Raw genomic sequence first — 23809 nt, 5'->3', positions numbered from 1 at the left:
GTTGGACGTGTCAAAGTAACATCCACATGATGCCGGGACACAAGATTTTCAGCAGAACATTACCCATCACACTGCCCCGCCATCATCACACTGCACCATCGGTCTTAGTTTTTTTCCCCCCATAGTGCACCCTATAGACTTTTAGGTTATTCAATTTCCACTGGGAATTCTGGGAAGACGGATATAAGCAAAGCAGGTCTCTGATGCCACATTAGCATGCTCTCTCAAAATAGAAAGAGTGCCCCTTTGGTCTCACCTCTCTCTAGCCCCCAGCACTATGCTCTGTACTGATGAGGGGTAGTATTCCTGAAACCATAGATTACCCCATACATAGGTAACCTTTAGGGATGAGCCAACTTACAGTAAGTTCGGCCAAACCTTAACCTAACCTATCAGCCTTCTAATGACACTGCTTAGAAAAGATGAAAGTAGCTCTACGAGACCTCCTGTATGACTGTCAGCCTGGGCTTTTCCAGGTTGCAGGCTGAAGCAATCAACAATCGAGTGATCAGGTTTGGGTTCGGCCAAACTAACCTTAAATTATCTCATCTCTAGTAACCTTCCTACTGAAGAGTTGTCTTGCTTGGCTTAAATCCCTAGTAATGTTCTAAGGCTTCTTCCCAGCTCAAACACCTACTGGAATAGAAAGCTACCTCCAAAAGGTGGTGTCAGATAGCTTATTATCATAGCCCTTTTCCCAGAATTCCCAGTGGAACATAAATAACTCCATATAAATCTCCATATGTTTTCAGGAGGTTCGCCTTAAAGTGGTTATCGAGCGCTACAAAAACATGGCCACTTTCTTCCAGAGACAGACCCACTCTTGTGTCCAGCTTGGGTGGGGTTTTTACTGCTCTGTTCTATTGAAGTGAATGGAGCTTAATTGCAAACCGCACTTGAACTGAACAGTTGTGTTGTCTCTGAAAGAAAGCTGCCATGTGTTTGTAGCGCTGGATAATCCCTTTAAGGAGAAATGTTACTCCCTTTGGTTCCCCAGGTAAGTGACGTACCCAGCCGTTCACATGATGAGAACGTGAGCCATCAGACCAGGTACATTCTTCCATTGCCCTATGGTCCACCTATGCTGTCCATTGTAAACAATGCAAGGGGTCAGGGGTGGCAGGGGTCAGCATAACCGGTCTGCGGCTACACACAACTACTAATAACCTAAATTTATAAATCAATCTAATGTGCTGAGCTAATAAAATATAGTACAAAACAGTGATTATTGTTATATTTTATTATAATTTCCAGACTGCTTTGGCCGATCCTATGATTCATGTTGCCTTGGATGGAGCGCGCAAATAGTCCAGCGTCCAAGCAGTGAGCCGGGTGCACAGACTGTTTTATCTCATTCTGCCAGATGGTTGAGAACTTTCCAAAAATACTTATCATTTTTTAGTCAACTCAACAAGACCTTCACATTTCACTATAAATCATAGGGCTGAGCTCACGGCTTCATTGTTACGTGAGGCAGGAGAAAAGACGACATTAGCTGATAACTTCCATCGGGGGGTATTTCCCAGTTATGTAATCGGGTCATAAACAACAGGTACAAAGCAGCAACAAATCCCACATAGAAATCTATAGCAGCAGCGGTCTTCAACCTGCGGCTCTTCTGGTGTTGTGAAACTACAACTCCCAGCATGCCCTGACAGCCACATGGTGAATGCACACAGGACAGATTAATTGCTCCAGGGAACACCTCCAACAAGACATTTTATTGACTTATTGAAGAATCATAAATTTGCACCGTAAGTAAATTTCAGCATTAAAAAACTTCTCAAGCAGGTGGAAAAACACACAATGCAGTTGCGCTGTGTTGCCATATGCAGTATGTACTGTATCTCTTGCTGCTGTTAGGCTGTGTTTACACGTTGCATTTTTTATACGCTTTTTGCAAATTGTGGTAAAATTGCTAACTTTTTTTTCCCACTATTGCCGCAAAAATGCATCAAAAATTCATTGTGTGAACATAGTGTTAAAGGGGTACTCTGGGCAAAGGTAAAAATGTAGGGAGGGCAGAGGGAGGTGGGCAGTGTTCCTTTTAAGCTGCGTGGCTCCTGGCCATGCAGCTTTAGGCTATGTTCACACTGTGTATGAGTCCGTCCGTAGTTCGTACGCCGACGTACATGTGCCCAGCCGCCCAGCCCCAGCCCCGTCAACCACGCAGAACCTTTTGGATCAAAAAATCAAGTTCAATTTGGCAGAAATAAGTACTTTGTACGGGACCGCATGGAAATCCACGGCCGTGAGTTTCAACATTTCCGTCCTCAAACAATGGTCTTGTTCATTTTTCACGGCGCCGTATACAATCCGGCTGTAAGCTCATACGTAGTGTGCACTGTGCGGGCGTATATCGTATACTTTCAAGCGAACGCATCAACCTCAAAACTACGTGCGTATATTCGCGGTTGGCACTACGGACGGATTCATACGCAGTGTGAACATAGCCTAAAAGGAATCCCTGTTCACTACGGCCAGAACCCAGGATCTCTGAGCTGCAGCTGGCAAAGATTGCCACAGCGAGGAGCTATTGGCTCCCCTCTGCTAATTAGTGATGAGCGAACTTCCCAATTTTAGGACCGAGGTCCCAAACACGAACATAAAAAAAAAAATATCGTGATCGGTTAGTGTTCGGTGAGCATTCACTAACAAATAACAAACATACAGAAGAAGTGTACATTTTGGTCTACGCAACGCATACAAATTATCAAGCGCAAAGCATAAATTACGCGGTGGCGTACACTTGCAAGTTAAAATATGTTAAAAAATGATCGGCGAACACGAACAATTAGCTTCATGCTCGCACAAACATACGAACATTTATGAATATGTTCGCTCATCACTAGTGCAAATGTCCCTTACAACCATAGGTAGCCTCCGGCCACAAGAGGTCGCTCCCTCCCCCAGCATTTCAGCCTCACTCATGCACTCGCAGAGTAGGTAAATGAAGAAGATGCCAGAGGACAGAGGTGCAAGCCAGGTGAGTATATGTTTTTTGCCTTGTTTTCACAACTGGGGGGAGTATAACATGGAGGCTGCTAACTAACAAGACATATGACAAACATGGGGCATGCTATCTCCTGGATGATGCTAACTAACAAGAGATATGCCTAACATTGGGGATCTGCAAGAGGATTACCTACTAAATTGGGGGATACTCCATACTTGGGGGGCTATCTGCCAGGGGGATGCCTGCTGGGGAGGAGGTTGCTAACTACCAGGAGGGATTACCTACATGTGGAATACTACATACTGGGGGGCTTACTATTGGGTACTTAACCACAGGGGATGCGTATCATTATATGCATGAGATTTAATTTGCTATATTACATTAGCTTTTAGACTAAAGTATTGATGTTCCTGTTAAGTTAAGTTTTTAGTTTGCCCAACTCTGCTTGAACATTCAACCCAACTCTCTTGTCATTCCGCTCAGCAGTGGCTGGAGCTTAGAGGGAACATTGATGGTTGGATTATAATAATGAATGTGATACTTACCCATGCCAATGCCCCTGCAGTGCTGCTTTAGTCACGTGACAGCACAGGACTGGAAGATGGAGGAGAATGTCAGTTGACTGTAAGCTGTACCGCTAGTGCTACACTATGGGGGCACTGGAAACAGGTAAGTATCACTTCATTATTATGTTCCATCCAACCCCTGCCCACCCTGAATTTTTACTTTTGCCCAGAGTTCTTCTTTTACCTGCGGTTATTAAAACATACTTGCTAGTTTTAACAATTACGGCAATTTAGCAAACGGCAAGTTAAGGCAGGAGTCACACCTTCTATGTGTTTTTATCATGATTTTGGTAAACTATTAGCATTTTTTTTACTATTACGTGCGCAAATTGTGTAAAATCTCAGCAAAGACGGCTTTAAAGGACAACTCCCGCGTTTTTTTCCCCCTTAACTAACACACATTTCTAAGTTATATAACTTTGTAATCTGTGTTAGTCACCTGCCTGGAGCAGTTCCATCTTACGCATTTACTGTTGACCCCGTCCTTTTCTCCCGCTGCAATTTTGTGACAATGTCATCACAAGCGGGCGGGGGGCTGGGGGGATTGCGGGCCTGGTTATCCTCTTCTTCAACGTCTGCCCTTATAATAAATCGAAGCGCGTGCGCACCAGCAGCCTTTTCATTGGCTGGAATGCAACACATGGCTTTCAGAGTGCTCAGCTCTGATTGGCTGCTCAAGCTGGAAGCCATGTGATGAGATCCAGCGAATGAAAAGGCAGCCTTTTCGCTCTCATTCATGCCGTGGCACCCCGGAAGTGAGGGAGAAGATGAAGATGCGGACGGGGTTGACCAGGACCGCGGGCGGCAGGATTTTCTAATGGCTATCAACTTAGGAGGGATGGTGAGTATAGGTTCGGTGTCTGTTAGTGTGTTTTTTTTTTTTTTGTCGTTGTTGTTGACGCCGGAGTTGTCCTTTAAACCACAATTTGTGAACACAGCCTGACAGCAGCATTTCCAAAATATTGGCTGATTGCAATACAATGCAACCACATTGTGTTTTTTTACCCTTAGGCTGTGCTCACACATCTTACTGTGCCACGGTACCTCTGTGTTTTTGCCAAAATGTTCTGAAATTTCAGTGAATATTAGGTGTTTTTACAACAATGTGCAATGTTTTTACTGCAATTTCATTCATTTGCAGCAATAACAGACAGTACTGCTACATGTGAACACAGACTAATGCTACAGTACATGTGCATTTACGTTAAGAATACGGATACAGGCCGGGTACATCCACAGCGTATGGAAGGGATATGAAGAAGTCTGATCCACAGGCTCAATAGAAACTCTGTATAAAATCTCTTCAGATTTTAAATTTACATTAAAAAAAAAATTATTCTAGAGATACTTCATAGATTTAATGATAGACTTTAATGGGAAATAAAAATCCACAGTAAATCAGTGGATCTGCAGAAAAAAATTACATACATAGATAGCATAATAAACAACAGAAAATCTGCACCTAAATCTTTTCCAGTATTGTACGGATTTTCCAATGAAGAATTAGGGATTTTCCGCTGTGGGAATCTACACGTGGAATTACCTAATACTTTAAAGCAGGAACATCCCCCTTAAAGGGTGAAGCTGCGGCCAGTTAGACATTTCCTGGCAATTGAGTAAATTTGTTTAGTAATTTTTTTTTTATATATATATAATGGAAAATTGGGCATATAATGGAACCTCCAAAAGGTATATGGTACTTTTTGCATTCATGTCACAAGGCTGGATCACCTTTGTTAAAGGCAGAGGACAGAATTCTATTAGACAGGAAGCTGGAAACGTTTCCTGTATTAGTCCTCCTTGATTTGGCTCACTATCTGTATGGGAAATTGACAGAGGAAGTATCTGTCTACAGACCTTTTATCATTGGATTTTATGCTGCAGTAGCAGTTTGGTGCCATCAGACTGGAAAACATGCAGCACAGTGTTAAAGGGGTTGTCTAGATTACAAAACCCACTCCCACATACCCTACTAGTGAGTACTGGGTTAATACAGGGGGGCGCCATTCAGGATTCTCATATTGGTCATAGAATCTTTCTCCCCCTCTGGCCTTTGTGTTATTTGTGTCATTCCCAATGAAATCTCAGAATTTTTAACATTTTGTATATGTTATATATGAAAATAAAGAATTTGTTATATTTCTAAATTATTTTTCAATTTCTTTGGTTATGTGTATTGGTCATAGTAGTTACATAAAATGTCTCGCACTCTGGAGGATTAGACAGACAACCTATTACTTTCAGTGACAACCATGTAATACTTTATTTCACCTGAAATGGCGCTACAGGGAAAATGAACATGTACTACTTAATATTACAGCTGATATCTAGGGGAGCCAAATTGGAATCAATTCAGGAACTTAAAATATTTTATGAAGAATTATATTTAAAAGTAGTAGTCTTCTAGTCTATAGAGAAATATTTTTTCTTTCAGATCAACTAGTATCAGAAAGTTACATATATTTGTAATTTACTTCTATTTAAAAATCTCAAGTCTTCCAGTACTTATCAGCTGCTGTATGTGCTGCCAGAAGTGGTGTATTCTTTCAAGTCTGACACAGTGCTCTCTGCTGCCACCTCTGTCCATGTCAGGAACCTCTGTCCATGTCAGGTTTTCTATGGGGATTTGCTACTACTCAAGTCAGTTCCAGATATGGACAATAGAAAACACCACTTCCTGCAGGACATACAGGCGCTGATAAGTACGAGAAAACTGGAGATTTTGATATAGTAAATTACAAATCTGTAAAACCTTCCAGTTGATTTTAAAAACCTCTGGAGTACCCCTTTAACTCTTTTTAAGACAAGTTATCAGTTTCTTTACATTGCAGTTTGGATATTATTGTTATATTTTGATAGTTTACTATTGGAGCAAAATAATAATTAAAAAAAAGCTGCCGTATTTTTTTCTCCTATTTTTTATGACATTTGTTGCTGGCCAAATATACTTATAGTACATGTTACATTTGTGGGGATACCCAACATGTGGGTAACGGAACAATGTACAGGAGCAGGGACTCCTGTCGAAGGAGGTTAGTGGAAGGTTACCTTATCTCTAGTCATAGGTTTAAAAAAATGGGGCACAAATGGATCGGAGTCCAGTTTTATACAGACTACAGTTTAGTTGTCATCCATAGAACTGTGAGAGGTCCATACTGAGCACTGAAATACAACGTAAAGGTACGTTCACACATACTGGATCCGAGACCCGCTGCGGATCCCTGCCCAGTACACTCTATGGACAGACAAACTCGCAGCAGGATGCACATCCCGCCGGAGTTTGTCAGCAGCCCGCCCCGTTAACCCCCCAGCTGCCGGAGTGTATACTTCACCTGGTCCCCGCTCCGGCTTGCTTCGGGGGTTCTCGTGAAGACACCTGGAGCCCTGAAGCACGCCGGAGCGAGGACCAGGTGATGTATACGCTCCGGTGGCTGGGGGGTTAACGGGGCGGGCTGCTGACAAACTCACAGCGGGATGTGTGAAGGTACCCTAACCGTGATCTTCCTGCTATGTACATCCAGTAAAAAAATACAAAAATAAAAAATTTTCTTTATCCAATCCTCCATCAATAAGTCAGGTTGACTAAAAAGAGTGTCTCCCACTCGATAGGACCAAACACATCTCTGCACTATATCACTGTTTTGAACCCTGTGGCTGTCCATTTGTGAGATCTACAGGTTAAAGGGGTACTCCGAAGAAAACATGTTTTTTAAATTAACCAGTGTCAGAAAGTTATATAGATTTGTAAATTACTTCGATTTTAAAATCTCAAGTCTTCCAATACTTATCATCTACTGTATGTCCTACAAGAAGTGGTGTATTCTTTCCAGTCTGACACTGTGCTCTCTGCTGCCCTCTGTCCATGTCAGGAACTGTCCAGAGCAGCAGCAAATCCCCATAGGAAACCTCTCCTGCTCTGGACAGTTCCTGACATGGACAGAGGTGGCAGCAGAGAGCACTGTGTCAGACTGGAAAGAATACACCACTTCCTGCAGGACATACAGCAGCTGATAAGTACTAGAAGACTGGAGATTTTTAAACAGAAGTAGTTTACAAAACTGTATAACCCTTTTAAGAAATACTGCATTACATAGGTCAATGGGCTCCATGTAATACATCATCTCTCCTGTGGTGGCACTGCAGGGAAATTATACGCTTGTTACTTATTATGTGATCACTGATCATTGGGAATTCAACATCAGGATTTTCTATAATTGACTTATTCTAACTAGAAAAGATTCTCCAAAACGGACAAAGACAGAATATATTAGTGTCCTTCCAGCAGTCTCGGTGGGCTCCTGTATGCATCGCTTGCATTCTAGACATTCCATCGGCCCCCTCTTGCATGGGACTGCGGTTAGAGGTCTGTGAGTCAGTTACAACGCTCAGAATAATTGCCCTCAGTCACACAGATGAAACACTGCGGAGCTGCCGAGTGACCACAAACCTCAACATGTCACGGAGGCCCATGAGTTAGCACTTCACCATACGCCATCTGCTCAACAGAAAACAAGGCAGTTTGCACTGCGCAATATTTCCCCCCTCCCCTGAGAGAAGAGCGGCCGAAGCTGCAGTAAGAACAATACAAGAGGTGATTAAGGTGGAAAAGAGGATGTGGTGGATCCTTCCTCACCGTATCATTAGTTATGGCTGATAGATGGAGAATTGTTTAATAGTTCACTAAAGGATGTGATGTCTTCAGTATATATCGTAGTACTGTATATATCAGTATATATCTTGCCACAAGCAGTGACTTAAAGGTGCATTAACATTAAATGGGCATTTATGGAATATCTCCAGGACCCACTCTGGACTACCTCTGCAGAAAACAGCCAAATGAGTAATTTCACACAGTTTATGTAACTCCTATGGAAGCTAAATTGCATAAACAGCATAGCACTGCTAACTACTAGAGATGTGTAAATCTCAAGCACGCTATGGATTGTCCGAACCCAAATGCTCTGCAATTGATTACCGGTGGCTGAAGTAGTTGGATGCAGCCCTAAGGCTGCCTGGAAAGCATGGATACAGCCATAGGCCATAGACTGTATCCATGTTTTCCAGGTGTCCCTGGGGCTGCATCCAACTACTTCAGCCACCAGTAATCAATTGCAGAGAGTTCGGTATCGGACAAGCCTGTGCGTGCTTGAGATTCGTTCAACTCTACTTCCTACACTGATCTTGTAGTTCTGGAGATAGAGAATCTAAGTAGGTTGTGGTGCTGCCCTATTAGTGTTACTACTATTAACTTCAACAGGACAAGTGTATGTATTCAGTGCTCTGTGAGCTAAACAGCCTGGACTCCAGACTGATACATTGTACATAGCTAGTCCTGCTCTCAGCTGAGAAGTGATACAATTGTATCCAGTGTAGACAATGCTCTGTGAGCTCTGCAGCCTGGACTCCAGACTGATACATTGTACATAGCTAGTCCTGCTCTCAGCTGAGAAGTGATACAATTGTATCCAGTGTAGACAATGCTCTGTGAGCTCTGCAGCCTGGACTACAGACTGATACATTGTACATAGCTAGTCCTGCTCTCAGGTGATAAGTGATACAATTGTATCCAATGTAGACAATGCTCTGTGAGCTCTGCAGCCTGGACTACAGACTGATACATTGTACATAGCTAGTCCTGCTCTCAGGTGATAAGTGATACAGTTGTATCCAGTGTAGAAAATGCTCTATGAGCTAAACCACCTGGACTCCTAGACTGATAGGTCTTAGGGAAAGAAATTACTTTTCGACTTTATGTCCACTTATGTGGATCAAAAACGACACAGGCACTGATCTTGTCCTCATGTGGGTTTGGATGTAGGTTTTTCAGTTCCACTAAAGTGAATGGAGCTGATCTGTAATACCACACATAACCTGAGGACAGGGGTGGCGCAGTTTGTGCACTGTGTTGCTTCTAATCCTTTAATGCTTTAATGCACATAGTAAATTGTGGTGGCAAAAAATGCATAAATGTGTGAATGCCGTCTAATCACATCTGCAATTTTTGTCGCAACATCCCCCCGCCCACCCTCACCCCAAGAAAAATGTAAAAACAAAAAAAAAAATCTAATTAAAAAAGTCTTTTTTTTTCATGTAGTTGTATGTTTTTTTCCAACCAAAGTCAGGAAGACTGGTCTCCTCTTTTCTAGATCTACTTTACTCTCCTACATAGAAATATTGCAATAAAAGAAATTGTGGCAAAAACTACACGGATGATTTTAGCAAAAAACATTTTTTAGGGGGTTTTGTTTTTCTCTTTGATGCCTTAGATCCAAAAGAAAAAAGTATAGAACAAAGACTTATCTCTTCCCTCTTTTTAGTATCGACTCGTGTTGGCCTCATAAAACTGCATTAAAAAACAACATAAACCTGCATGTGTGATTCCAGCCTATGTCAAACTTTTCCCCCTTGAAGAAAAAATCTCCGCAAAACATCTTTCAATAGAATAACTATAACAAAAATAATAATACAACACAAACATACACACAGCTCCCAACCATTATCTACTGACTGATGTTTTCCTATAAGAGTTATACTGTAGGTTACAAATACTCTCATATATTCTCTTTTAAGGTTTATAAAGTTTAAAAATGTAAAAATTAAAAAATCTTACAAATATAATAAAGTATAGTAATTAACCAAGAGGTATAAAAATACATGCTGTAAAAATCAGAAGAAGAAAACCAAATCTATTTCTCAAATTAATGATTAGACATTTTATCAAACTGGGAATTTGAAAAAAAAAAAGCAAAAAAAATTCATAACTGCCAAATTAACCAGTTCAAATTCTACAGTCTTTAGGGTAACCTTTTACAAATTCAAAAAATTTCACAATTTAACAGCTATTTCTAAATTCCCTTTTTTCTTACATTCGAGAAGTTTTACTACTTAATAGCTATTTCTAAATACCCTTTTGTGACTCCCACAAAGTTCCCTTTTCCACAGTCTTCTCTTAACAAAACAATGTAACTCTTATCAAGTCAGGCCAGACACTAACAAGTGATAGAAATATAATGCTCCCCTGCTTCACTGTTCCTGAAAATTCCGACTGGATATTTACTGTATAATCAAAGATTTCAAGTAACATACTCAAATACATGAAAAAAAAATTCAAATTTGCTAAAATTTATCCCAGAAAATTATATGAGTGTGCAGTTAACCTAACCTATATTTCGGTAATTACATCATGTATTATAAGAGTGTTCTGCTAACAATATATATGTATTATAACAAGTCACACATCTTTACACCATGTAGGTGGATAAAAATAACGATAATAATCATCATATAATAACATAAAAACATATGTATTTGCAATATATAATCACCTGTTAAGGTAATAGCAACAAACAGACAAAAAAGTACAAAAGCAAAAAGTATTTTACCTACCAGCTTACACTCAGATATAAAAAAACAACACAAAACAATCACATTATATAGTCAATAAACTTAATAAAAAATTATTTAAAATCTTAAAAAATTCCATAATCATAATCCAATTAACCGAAAAAAAAAACATTGAAATTCCTAGAGATAAAATGCAAAAGGCAAAGCAAATTTTGAAAAACCTAAAAGACAAATAAAAAAAACAAAAACTATTTGAAAGTTGGCAGGATCCCCCTGAGTGAATCGCGAAATAAAAAATTACAGTAAATAGAATGTTTTTGCAGAGATTCAGGTTTTTAAAGCCTGCGGATGGTTGAAATAGGAAAAAGGAAATTTACTAAGCGTTGCAAAGGAAATCTTGTTGCCTTCTATTGTGGCAGTGGGGGTGTTTCTTGCCCAACCCAAACTTATCTCTCTTGATAAAAAAAGCAAAAAAAAAACCAACATAATAAACCAAAAAGTTTCAAACAAAATAGGCGAAGAGTAGAAGAGAGTTGGCTCACCTTGATCGTACTTGCCATCCTGCCGATCAGTTTTATTGATTCTTATAAAAAGTAATATAATTTTTTTTTTGCCTCGCTCCGACCAGAAAGTAGAATTTGATGGTGTTGTTTGGAGCGGATGAGATTGTGCGAGCTTCGGGAAATGAAGTCAGGCAATGACAGGAAGAGAGTCCTATTGGTGCTGGCCTATGTTACTCTAAGAAACAGGATATTTGGGAGAACCAAGATAAGAGAGCTTGAAAACAATGATGTTTTTCTTGATGATACGTGCTAGAAGATATATATATATATAATTTTTTGTTGTAAATGTCATTTGCCCATGTCTGCTCAGGCAGGTGTGACACAAGGCAATGCTCAGTGATATGTGAGTTCAGGCAGGATACAGATGCTTGGAATTGCCAGCCAACTTTTTGCCTCAGTTTATTGTAGCCTCTCCCTTGAGGATAAGAACATGTTTTGTGCTCCAAAAGGCAATGTTGTATGTGTCATTTTATGCTTAATATTCATTATTCATTCTGCTGGTCTGGGTTTTCTAACATTGTACTGTAGGTGTTGTATTCTTTTTTACAAATTTTTGTAGGGTTTGAAGTGGCAGTAGTTTTGCCAATAGACATGTAGCGGCTACGGTCACCAACACCTACAGAATTGTTTTACTCAGCATCCTGGGATTCGCTTATCTTGGGAGCGGAGAGGATAGAAGTCTCAGTTCTGAACATTTGTCTGATGGAAATTAAAGAGTCTTAAGGTGGTTATACACCTTCAGTTACTGACAGCCAAACAATTGTCTGGCCATCAGTTATCTGTGCCAACTGGTGTCCATCCTTCTGCTCTTGCTACTGCTTATCTCTCCTGAAACAAAGGGTCTGGGCTTGATTTTCCATCATGTCTGACTTCTTTCTCCAGCATCTGTCAGTGGACGGTCAGGAAAGCCCCATACACCTTAGATTGGTTGCCTAGAGTCTACAGTGTATGGGGATTTTTAAGGTGACCATATACTGTACCTTCAATAATTGATGGCAGAATGACTGTGCCACCATCAGTTAACTCTCCTGTCCTCCCACCATCCTCCCCCTATCCTCCCCTCTGGTGGTTTTAGTGGTCTTCTACCAGGAGACACCTCTTGACTGGACCCATCCCTGATGGCATATATGGATAAATAAGGCTCCACTGACTCTTTTTACATAATTGTAGAAGTGAAGAGAAGAATACCTGTACTCACTTTAAGATAGTGTGCTATCTCACCGCCTTCTGCCCAAGTTCAGCAAGTGCCAAGCTGGGTAGTACGAGTCCCAGCCCCACTGGGTGTAGCAGACTTTCCGAGGCTTCCCAGAAGAGCTGTGCTCTGTCAGTAGGATATATCAGCTTCCAGCTATTTGTCCTACTGGGGCTCAGTACCGAGCTGCCCTAGCTAGGGGTAAGTACTGCCCTGAGAATATAGGAGAGGGATCCCAGGAGTGGATAAGGTTTCCTCGGAGGACAGCTACCACTCCTGAGGGTTTAACACTGCATACTGAAGCAAATCTCTCAGTATGGAAAACTCTTTCTTCCTGTGTCTTAGTCCATCCACACCAACTGACAAAAGGCAACTGACTTCAGATCGACCACCAGGAAGTGATCTCCCTTTTATAGGGACAATTAAACTTGTGATTGGTTGGGCTGTGGAAGAGAGAAGAAGTGTAAGAGGTAGGAAAGTGAGGGAAAGCACCTGCACCTGTGATTAGTTAAACACCAGGATTTAACACATAATAGTTAACCCATGGTTTTCTTTCAGCTGTGCTTCCACAAAAAGACTTACCCAAAAGACAGATAGTGCCACCTAATGGGGAAATAAAAATTAGCACTTTCATCCCCACTAGTGAGATACATGACAGAGGCACTTTACCCAGGTGGTATAAAGACTTAGTGGACCACCTGTTCCAGGACACTACACTTGGACACCCATTCTCATCAGGACCCAGTGCATTACACGGACCCATTGGGTGTTTCAGTGGTGTCAACTCCTATCTTCTCCTACCTTGAGTGAGATTTTTAAGCTATGCCACCAATGTCCAGTTGGGTGGAAAGTCTGACCAATGTGAACCCTTCTAAACAGTGCTAGGAAGGCACCATTGTCTCCTGTGGACTGAACATACTGAATTGACTATGGGGCCTTACAAGTGGAGCCAATAGAGGGAAATATGCCTCTATTTTACCACAATTTACAATGGAACAGGATAGCAGGTGCCAACATTAGATGAGTAAACCATACTTCCCGAATTGAGATTTGTTCCGAAATTTCCAAAAAGTTTAGTTCAGCACCAAACTGAACTTTTGCAAAGTTTGGAACAAGTTCGGGTTCGGGTTCGAGTCGATCCGAACCCGAACGTTCGGTATTTGATTAGCTGGGGCTGCTGAACTTGGATAAAGCTCTAAGGTTGTCTGAAAAACATGGATACAGCCAATTACTATATCCATGTTTTCCAGATAGCCTTAGGGCTTTATCCAAGTTCAGCAGCCACCGCTAATCAAGTGCCGAACATTCCGGTTCGGATCGACTCGAGCATGCTCCAGGTTCGCTCATCTCTAGTAAGTACAGATAAAAGACATTTTTGAACTGTACTTAAACAGCTAAACAGCTGCAATTGTTTAGCTGTTTTAGTGCAGTTCATTTAAGATTCAGTTTGGACAAATCTGATCTTTTAGTTAGAGTCCGGCGTATTTGCAAAACTGAACTTTTGAAAAGTTTGCCCATCTTCAGCCATCATCTGTGCCTGCCCACTCTATATAGACTATTATTTATGAAGATGGATTTACTCTTACAGGTGGTAAGAAAGTGGCAGCTCCTCTAAGCACATCTGTGTATGGGAATGGATATGTTTGGAGGGTGTCCTGACCCTCCCCAACAGTAGGATCTGGACACACTTGGATCAGGAATGTTCCAGGGTACCTGGCAGCGGCTTATTCCCCAATGAATGGAGCCATCATCCTCTATGGGCATCGGACTAGTCACTGCAGCGCGTGCACCGGGCTTCCGACAAGGATATCTCCATCCCGGGACCAGCTCCAGGATAATGCTATTATACTCTATATTACTGTTATGCTTTATACTATTATTGTGCTTTATAATGCTAATATACTCTATATTACTGTTATGCATTATACTATTATGGTGCTTTATACTATTATGGGGCTTTATACTTTATATTGCTGTTATGCTTTATACTATTATGGTGCTTTATACTATTATGGTGCTTTATATTGCTAATATACTCTGTATTACTGTTATGCATTATACTATTATGGTGCTTTATAATGCTAATATACTCTGTATTACTGTTATGCATTATACTATTATGGTGCTTTATAATGCTATTATACTGTATATTACTGTTATGCTTTATACTATTATTGTGCTTTATACTGTTATGGTGCTTTATAATGCTATTATACTATATATTACTGTTATGCTATATACTATTATTGTGCTTTATACTATTATGGGGCTTTATAATGCTATTATACTTTATATTACTGTTATGCTTTATACTATTATTGTGCTTTATACTATTATGGTGCTTTATAATGCTATTATACTCTATATTACTGTTATGCTATATACTATTATTGTGCTTTATACTATTATGGTGCTTTATAATGCTATTATACTCTATATTACTGTTATGCTATATACTATTATTGTGCTTTATACTATTATGGGGCTTTATAATGCTATTATACTTTATATTACTGTTATGCTTTATACTATTATTGTGCTTTATACTGTTATGGTGCTTTATAGTGCTATTATACTTTATATTACTGTTATGCTTTATACTATTATTGTGCTTTATACTGTTATGGTGCTTTATAATGCTATTATACTATATATTACTGTTATGCTATATACTATTATTGTGCTTTATACTATTATGGGGCTTTATAATGCTATTATACTTTATATTACTGTTATGCTTTATACTATTATTGTGCTTTATACTATTATGGTGCTTTATAATGCTATTATACTCTATATTACTGTTATGCTATATACTATTATTGTGCTTTATACTATTATGGTGCTTTATAATGCTATTATACTCTATATTACTGTTATGCTATATACTATGATTGTGCTTTATACTATTATGGTGCTTTATAATGCTATTATACTCTATATTACTGTTATGCTCTATACTACTGTTATGCTTCATATTACTATTATTCTTTATGTAACTCTTATTTTACCAGCTAACCATATAACAGCATATTTGTAGCCGTGATTGTGATTATCTTATACCACAGGAAGAAGGCTCCTCGGAGAGATATTTCTAGAGAAATGGGGAAAGCTATAATTAATTAGCCGGATGATAAGAAAGTTATCAGGGCTGAGACACATTTTCTGGCCTCCCATACCCCGGCCTACATTGCTGCTGATTGAGATGGAGCAATCGCCCAATAATAAAACTGCTTATGACTCTATGTTATTGCAGGTCCTTGTAATTTTTGGGCTTCATAATTGTCAGTATAATGGTCCGAAGTCATAGTATAAAGGGTGTACATACCATAGGAGGGCCATTCACCTACCCTAGGACGCATAGGAAGCCCCTTTACCGATGGGTGATGAATCTATACAAGGTTTCCATAAGCTTTATAGATAAGCAAGAGTATTTTTATGGGTTGTTCTGTCAGCCATTTGTGCAAAAGTTTTAACAGGAAGGGTGGCCATATAGGTTCTATGAAAAACACGGTAATCATTCAAAAGTGACAACAAATATGGCTGCACTTCATGATGCCAAAAGGGCAACAACAATTAAGAAAAATAATACACTATAAGGCCGAGTTCACACTAAGTAAAATACCGGTTGTTCTGTGACCCGGCTGCATCACAGAACAGCCGGTGTCAGTGAAGTTTATTCCAGACGACGGTACTGCAGTACTGGCCGGATAAATTTCAATTCTATTGAATTGGGATGCGGGCGCACCTGTGTGTGCCCGCATCCTAATTCACCAAGAACACAATGGAGAGTGCAGCCAGAGCCTCACTGTGTGACCTGTCAGTTTTTCATTTGGCCGCTAGGTATCCCATCCAGAGTGTATACTATGGGAGACATGCATCATCCGGCGTACTGATGATTTTCGGCGTAAAGTGCCGATATGCGGGGGGGCGGGGGTGTGGAGGGGGCGTTACGGGGGGGCGCGACTCAGAGTCCGCACGATTTATCATTTTTTCAGCGCAAAGATACGCCGAAAACCTACTCCACCTTTCAGGTGGCGTAGGTTTTCGGCTGTACGCCTCTACATAAATCTCCTTAGCGCCGGAGATGCGGGGACATTTATAAGTCCGGCGTATACACTCTGGCTGGGATTCCCTCTGACTGCAGTACAACGTAAGTTTTGTATTAATCACGGCCGTTGCTGCCAATTTGCAACAATGGCCATGATTAATACATTAATACAAAACTTACTTTGTGTGAAAATGGCCTAATAACGTATCGAAAATTTCTAATTTGCTGAGAGAAAGGCTGGTGACCATTCATATGCCTGTGGGTACAGATAATTTAGATACTGAATTAGTACAGTACCGCTGGGTACAGTACCGCTGGGTCCCATATAGGCAGCAGATCCGATGCGCGTATGCGACCCATTCAGCTTAACACTACAGGATCCGCAGCGGATTTCGCTACAAACTAGCAGCGTGAAATCCGCTGCAAGTCTGGTACGTGTGAAGCTACTCTTAGGCTATGTTCACACACTGTATAAGACTGCAAGTTCCATGACTGCAGTACCATGAGTATACACTCCGGCCGGGATTCCCTCAGCCTGCAGCACTACGTAAGTACCACAGAAATCACGGCCGTTGTAACAACTGCCGTGATTTCTGCAGAACTTACGTAGTGTGACCATAGTCTTACACAGTGCTCTCTGCTGCCACCTCTGTCCATTTCAGGAACTGTCCAGAGCAGCAGCAAATCCCCATAGAAAACCTCTCCTGCTCTGGGCAGTTCCTCACAAGGACAGAGGTGGCAGCAGAAAGCACTGTGTCTGACTGGAAAGAATACACCACTTCCTACAGGACATATAGCAGCTGATAAGTACTGGAAGACTTGAGTTCTTTTTTTTTTTTTTTTTTTTAATAGAAGTAATTTACAAATTGGTATAACTGGCATCATTTGATTTGAAATGTTTTTCTTTCTCCAGAGTACCCCTTTAACCCCTTAACGACAAAGGGCGTATATTTACGCCCTATTGCCGGTAAGGGAGTTCAGAGCGGCGACCCCGCTCTGAACCACGGCGGTCCTGGGTGCCTCTTGTAGCCAGGGACCGCAGGTATAAGCGGGCACGGTCCGATCGCCGTGCCCGCTAATACAGTAATCAGATGCAGCTGTCAAACATGACAGCTGCATCCGATTACCGGACGCAGCTTATCCCTGGTGTCTAGTGGAGGAGATCGCTCCCCCGGGATATTATCCCGGAGGAGTGATCTCCGTTTCTGAAGCCGGCCGGCTCAGCACTCGTTTACTTCCGGCTGCAGCAGCCGGAAGTAAACGAGTGCCTATCTCATGGATCTCTGCAGCATATCTATGCTGCAGAGATCTCTATGAGAGATCAAAGTGCACATACTAGAAGTCCCCCAGGGGGGCTTCTAGTATAAGTGTAAAAGTAAAAAAAAAAGTGTTGTTATTAATAAAAAGCCCCCTCCCCTAATAAAAGTCAGAATCACCCCCCTTTTCCCAGGTTATAAATAAAAGTAAATAAATAAATAAATGAACATGTTTGCTATCGCCCAAACTATTAATTAATCACATTCCTGATCTCGCACGGTAAACGGCGTCAGCGCCAAAAAAATCCCAAAGTGCAAAATTGCGCATTTTTGGTGGCATCAAATCCAGAAAAATTGTAATAAAAAGCGAGCCTGGGAATGGAGCGATTTTAAGTGACATATATTTGTTGACAATGGTTTGAATTTTTTACAGGCCATCAGATACAATATAAGTTATACATGTTATATATCGTAATCGTAACGACTTGAGGAACATATATAACAAGTCAGTTTTACCCCAGGGCGAATGGTGTAAAAACACAGTTCCCCCAAATAAACAAATTTTTTTTTTCAATTTCACCACACTTTGAATTTTTTCATGGTTTCGCAGCATACTTTATGCAAAAATTCAGCCTGTCATTGCAAAGTACGATTAGTGACGCAAAAAATAAGGGCTCATGTGGGTCTCTAGGTGGAAAAATGCAAGTGCTATGGCCTTTTAAGCACAAGGAGGAAAAAACGAAAACGCAAAAATCGAAATTGGCTCTGTCTTTAAGGGGTTAAGCTACCCTTAAAAAGTGTCTGTAGCACCACAAGCACCTCCTGTCAAAAAGGAAGAGCAGAGAGCCCCCAATGTACAATACTGTCAATTTAGCACCCCCTAGTGGCACCTACTTTGTAGACTTTTCCAGTCCAGTCTTTGTAGACATTTCCAGTGTGCCAAAATGTCACCTAAAAGAGAGACCCATCTACATTTGGAGCAACAGCAGCAGCGGAGTAGGTAAGTATCAATATATTTTTATTTATTTATTTAGAAATCCGTAATTATTATTATTGTTATTTTTTGCAGCACACTATATACGCCGTCCAGCTACTAATGGGGTCAATAGAAGACACAGAGTATAGCATGCGAATAAGGACAGCACCACCTAGAGGACCACATAGCGCTACAAGTTATGTATACTAATATCCCTAATGCCTAATGTACATATATGTATAGGCCCAATATATAACCTGGTATGATGTCTATTGCCCAATCACATATAACTCGATGCAGGAGAGTTGGAGACATGACTTGTCTCATACAATCTACAGACAAATAACACAAGGTTAGGAGCTATTCTTGTCTTCAATCTTTATCTACAAGATTGAAATAGTAAAATAGAGGATGTGCTGGAGAGGTCGCATCCTGTCATCTGCGCCCTGAACTCGGTGCGGTGAGATAACGCTGTATTGTTTTCTTATCACTTCCCCCACATAAACACATGCGAGATACATTTAGCTTCTCCTGTGAGAAGACTGGCCTTGTCTGGGCTCAAGGGGTTAAATGCGAAGTATGGGAGAAGCCACAACAGGGGGCGCTTCACCCACCTCATATGTCCGCAATTTACCATTAATGAGGGTTTATAGTTGCAGAATATTAAAGGTTACAGACTATTTGATGGTCATAGATAACTATGCTAGGCATTAGTACATATTAAATCTTTCCTTTAATTTATGTGCACCCTCCTGCCACTTTAATTTTAGTTTCATTAATGATATATATATATATATATATATATATATATATATATATATATATATACCGGTGGGGCTGACAGCTGCCATCCCAGCTGACCAGCTATTTGCCAGAACTGCAGTGCAGGCATACACAGAGAGACAGGACAGGCAGACAGCACCATACATTGTGTAGTGGCCGTGCTGGGTTACTGCAGCTCAGCTCCCATTCACTTCAGAATCTTTTGTTGGGAACACAAACATGTCAGGAGTTGTTACAAGTCCTAGTAAAGTGTTCTCCCCAGTATTCCCATAAAAGCCAACAATTCTGTTACATGTAATCAGCCAGGATTGCCTGTGATCAGGACGGAGTATACAGATTCATTGCGTCACTGAGGTTCTCATAACACGATCACATCAAAGTAAAGAGTTCAGGAGACAGAACAAAGAGCGACTTGGCAGCCAGGGATCTACACGGGTTCGGAAAACACAGGAAGGACTATTATGCTTCACGCTACCATGCTGACATCCTGACGTAATACAATCAATATAGATCAGATCCATTATCACCATCCGCATCGTCCAGACTCCAACTGATCTAGACTTGCCTTGTTTAGGCTATACTGTGATTAATGTATATGATGGGAGCGATCACGATATGTATAATAAATGTTTTTATGGGTCCCCTATATGATACAGGATGTAACTCAGGATCAGTACAGGATAAGTAATGTAATGTATGTACACAGTGACCCCACCAGCAGAATAGTGAGTGTAGCTCTGGAGTATAATACAGGATGTAACTCAGGATCAGTACAGGATAAGTAATGTAATGTATGTACACAGTGACCCCCACCAGCAGAATAGTGAGTGCAGCTCTGGAGTATAATACAGGATGTAACTCAGGATCAGTACAGGATCAGTAATGTAATATATGTACACAGTGACCCGACCCACAGAATAGTGAGTGCCGCTCTGGAGTGTAATACAGACTGTAAGTTAAGATCAGACCCATCTTTTATAAATCTGTACATGACACTCTCAAGAGCCACCATGCTGCTGGTTGTACTGAACGTCTGCTTTTGTAATCTCCTCCTATTACTCCAGTAATCCTAATAACCTTCTTTTCAGCCATACAATCATGTTTTCTATGTGCCCCTATAATGAGACCTTCATATAATAGACGACTTTTCCAATCATTGCTTAGGTTAGGTTCACACTGCGTTTTCAGCATCCGTTTAAAGGATCCGTTTTTTTGCAAAAAACAGATTGCAAAAAATGGGTGCATTTGTGTGCATCCGTTTTTGATCCGTTGTTCCATTGACTTCCATTATTTAAAAAAAAACGGATCTAAACGGATGCGGTTTTTTTATGCCAAATAAAGTACTGTTGACTCTACTTTTTTAACCGTAAAAAAAAACGGATCCGTTAATCGGATGCTGAAAACGCAGTGTGAACCTAGCCTTATTCAATTATTTCACTGCATCCATTTTCAGTCGCTTGGATTCATTTTGCTGATTCTCTCTGTACTGTAAAAGTCTATAGGTTCGACGTACACTAGAGGGCGCCACACTCTCTTATAATTACATCCCAATATTCTGTTTGTAAAACAGAAGTCTGCAAGACGACCGTCTGGGCGCAAGCATGAAACAAAGAAGGTCACCTGCTCGGTGGCAGAAAGTTCTAATAAACTACGAACATCTTTAAGTTCTTCTCAGTTTTATTAAACTTTTTTGATTTTACTGCCAGCTGGTAATTAAAAGGAGATTTCTTTAATCCAATGTCTAACAAGAGGCAGGAGCGGGGAATCGGTGGCCCAGCAGATGCCCCCCACCCGTCTTATCAAAGATTCTTCTCCCATATTGCACAAAGCTGTTTTGCATTTTCCTCCTTTCTGGTCGGGGATGGAAAGTCTTCTGGAGTTTTCTGCATTATTATGGCAGCCGGCTCTCCGTATGATCACATCTGTATAACATCCCCCCGGCTCAGTCTTCCAAATTCTTCATCTAAATGTGTGGTTCCAGGCCCTATCCTCAATGAACTTATGGTGAAGATATAGGGGTAGCCCACCAAGCGTGTCAATCACATGTCATCCATACCCCGGCAATCATTGATCAAGTGAGGATTTGGCTCTATCGGAGAACTAGTCGTGTCAGATCGTCAATATAAAATATTGGGGTATAATTAACTAAGGATGAAATCATCTGTCCTGAGGACGAGGGGGGCGGTGTAGTCGTCACATCGCGGAGGGATACTGGAACTCATTCACTGGACCAAGTCTATCGCTCTTTGGCTGTTGTGATCTCATCTGCTTCTGATCTATAGATAAAAAGCTTTAAAGCTAGCACCGTATAATTCTCTGATACACAGCTCCGGGTGATGTCAGAGATATAACCTGATGTGTCGGGTTCCAGCATCGAGCACCTTTGGACAATTATTTAGATCAGAGAGCGTCTTCCTGTTGGGACCTTCAGTGGTAGTCCGGTAATAAGTCTTCAGTTTCTCTGCAGCACCACCACAGGGGAAATGAAGTATTGCACTGTGTCCATTCATATCAATGTTCTGCTTGTGTAATACAGGACAGGATATGGTCATCCAGAATTGTAACCTTCCCTCGCAGTTACAAGTTGCTTTCCCCTAGAATCATATCTCAACCATACTGATGTATGACTGTCTGTATAATATAAGGATGGCTTGTAGAGCGCCTCTTTATTCTGCCTTATAGATGGAGTCCCCCTCTATTAGAACATACCGACAGGGGTTGTCTCCATGAGAGAAACTCTAAAGGGGTATTCCCACTTCACAGTTATCCCCTATGAACAGAAGGACCCCTCATGATCTCAAGGGCACTCCAGTCTACTGTAAGCATCTGTACTACTACTCCACTGGATCTCTATGGTTCTTTCCACAGCTCCCATAAATAATTAAGGAATGGTGTTACACATGTATGACCCCTCACTTTATTCTAATGGCTGACTTGGGTCTCTGTTCTCCAGATTGAAGGGGGCTTCAGCGGACATTCCCCCCACTATCATACTTTGTCAAAGGGTGACACTTCTTTAATGGAGCTAAAATCACACTCCCCTCCTCCAGGCTGGGCTGACCAGCTCTGTGGTGTTTCTGTGCATAAGATGGCTGACATGGAGAAGCTTGTGACCATGCCCCGCCCCCAGTGTCCACCACTGAGCCTGTATATGCCTATGGAAGACACTGGGGGGCGGGGCATGGTCACATGCTCCATCATGTCAGCCATTTTATGAAAAGACTCACCACAGAGCAGGGCAGCAAAGCTTGGAGGAGGGAAATCTGATTTTAGTGCTGTGGAATGCATAGGGAGCTGCTGTCGGTATATACAGTGACTACACTTACTAATACTGTACACTGAACTATTATACTATTAAGAGGCAACCGCATTAAGTATGTGTCTACATGGTGAGGCCAATGTATTGTCTTGATGCTCTGATTTACTGCCCAGAAGAGTTGACAGCGTTAGGACCCTTTGAGTGACCCCCTATACACAATAAGGACTGCCGGAAGTTTGCACATACAGATTTAGGAGGTTGCTACTTTGTGAAATGCTCTGCATACGTCTATATTGGGAGAATACAATTATTTGTAATACTAGATGTAACTATACTATTACTGCAAAAAAGATACTAAATAAATTAAATACAAACTAAAGTTGGTCCTGCCAAAAAATGTCTGAAATGTGGGCAGAGTAAAGTTTCTGTGCTCATTTTTTTTGTTGGTTTTGTTTGTTTTCCTAGAGATAAGGGGGCACCAGAGGTGTGTGGCAGCGGCGTATCTTTCTGCTGTATTGAAATAATACCTGTGTCTGAATTAAATATGCATCTTATTGGGAGTCATGTGCGCGGTCTATGGCCGCCTTCATCATTACCTGGATCAATGTTTGCTCAGCCGGGATGTCAGCTTAGAAATCTCTTATTAGGAAATTCCAGGTTAATAGAAGAAAGGGGCCTCTTATTCGTAACCTCCATCTATTAGCCAGAAAGCAGAGCTGCTACAAAGAGCGCCTTTCTCTTGCATTATATGGACAGCCAATTAATCTCAATGGGAAATGTGCAATGCTTGATTTCCTCTGTGGGGGCAGTACAGAGAAACTAAACACTTGTCTCCAGGTTTCAACTGATTCTTGAGGATCTCT

At 41.1% G+C, this 23809-nt stretch overlaps 1 protein-coding gene across 4 annotated transcripts in view; it reads right to left on the bottom strand.

Annotated features, from left to right (window-relative positions):
• The window catches only part of ERG (ETS transcription factor ERG), a 284049-nt gene that overhangs the window by 51832 nt on the left and 208408 nt on the right, over positions 1-23809 (bottom strand). The window contains exon 1 of one of the 4 annotated variants that reach the window (XM_069945885.1): positions 11409-11545. The exons of the other annotated variants lie outside the window; for them this stretch is intronic. Coding sequence (XP_069801986.1) covers positions 11409-11426 — 18 coding nt within the window. The 5' untranslated portion in view covers positions 11427-11545. Of the gene's footprint in view, positions 1-11408; positions 11546-23809 lie in introns of those variants that run through there. 4 annotated transcript variants of the gene reach the window in all.

The sequence above is a fragment of the Dendropsophus ebraccatus genome, chromosome 11, assembly GCF_027789765.1.
Source record: "Dendropsophus ebraccatus isolate aDenEbr1 chromosome 11, aDenEbr1.pat, whole genome shotgun sequence".
In the NCBI taxonomy this organism is placed as follows: domain Eukaryota; kingdom Metazoa; phylum Chordata; class Amphibia; order Anura; family Hylidae; genus Dendropsophus; species Dendropsophus ebraccatus.
Note: the sequence above shows the minus strand (reverse complement) of the source record. Positions and strands in the feature narration are given on the sequence as shown.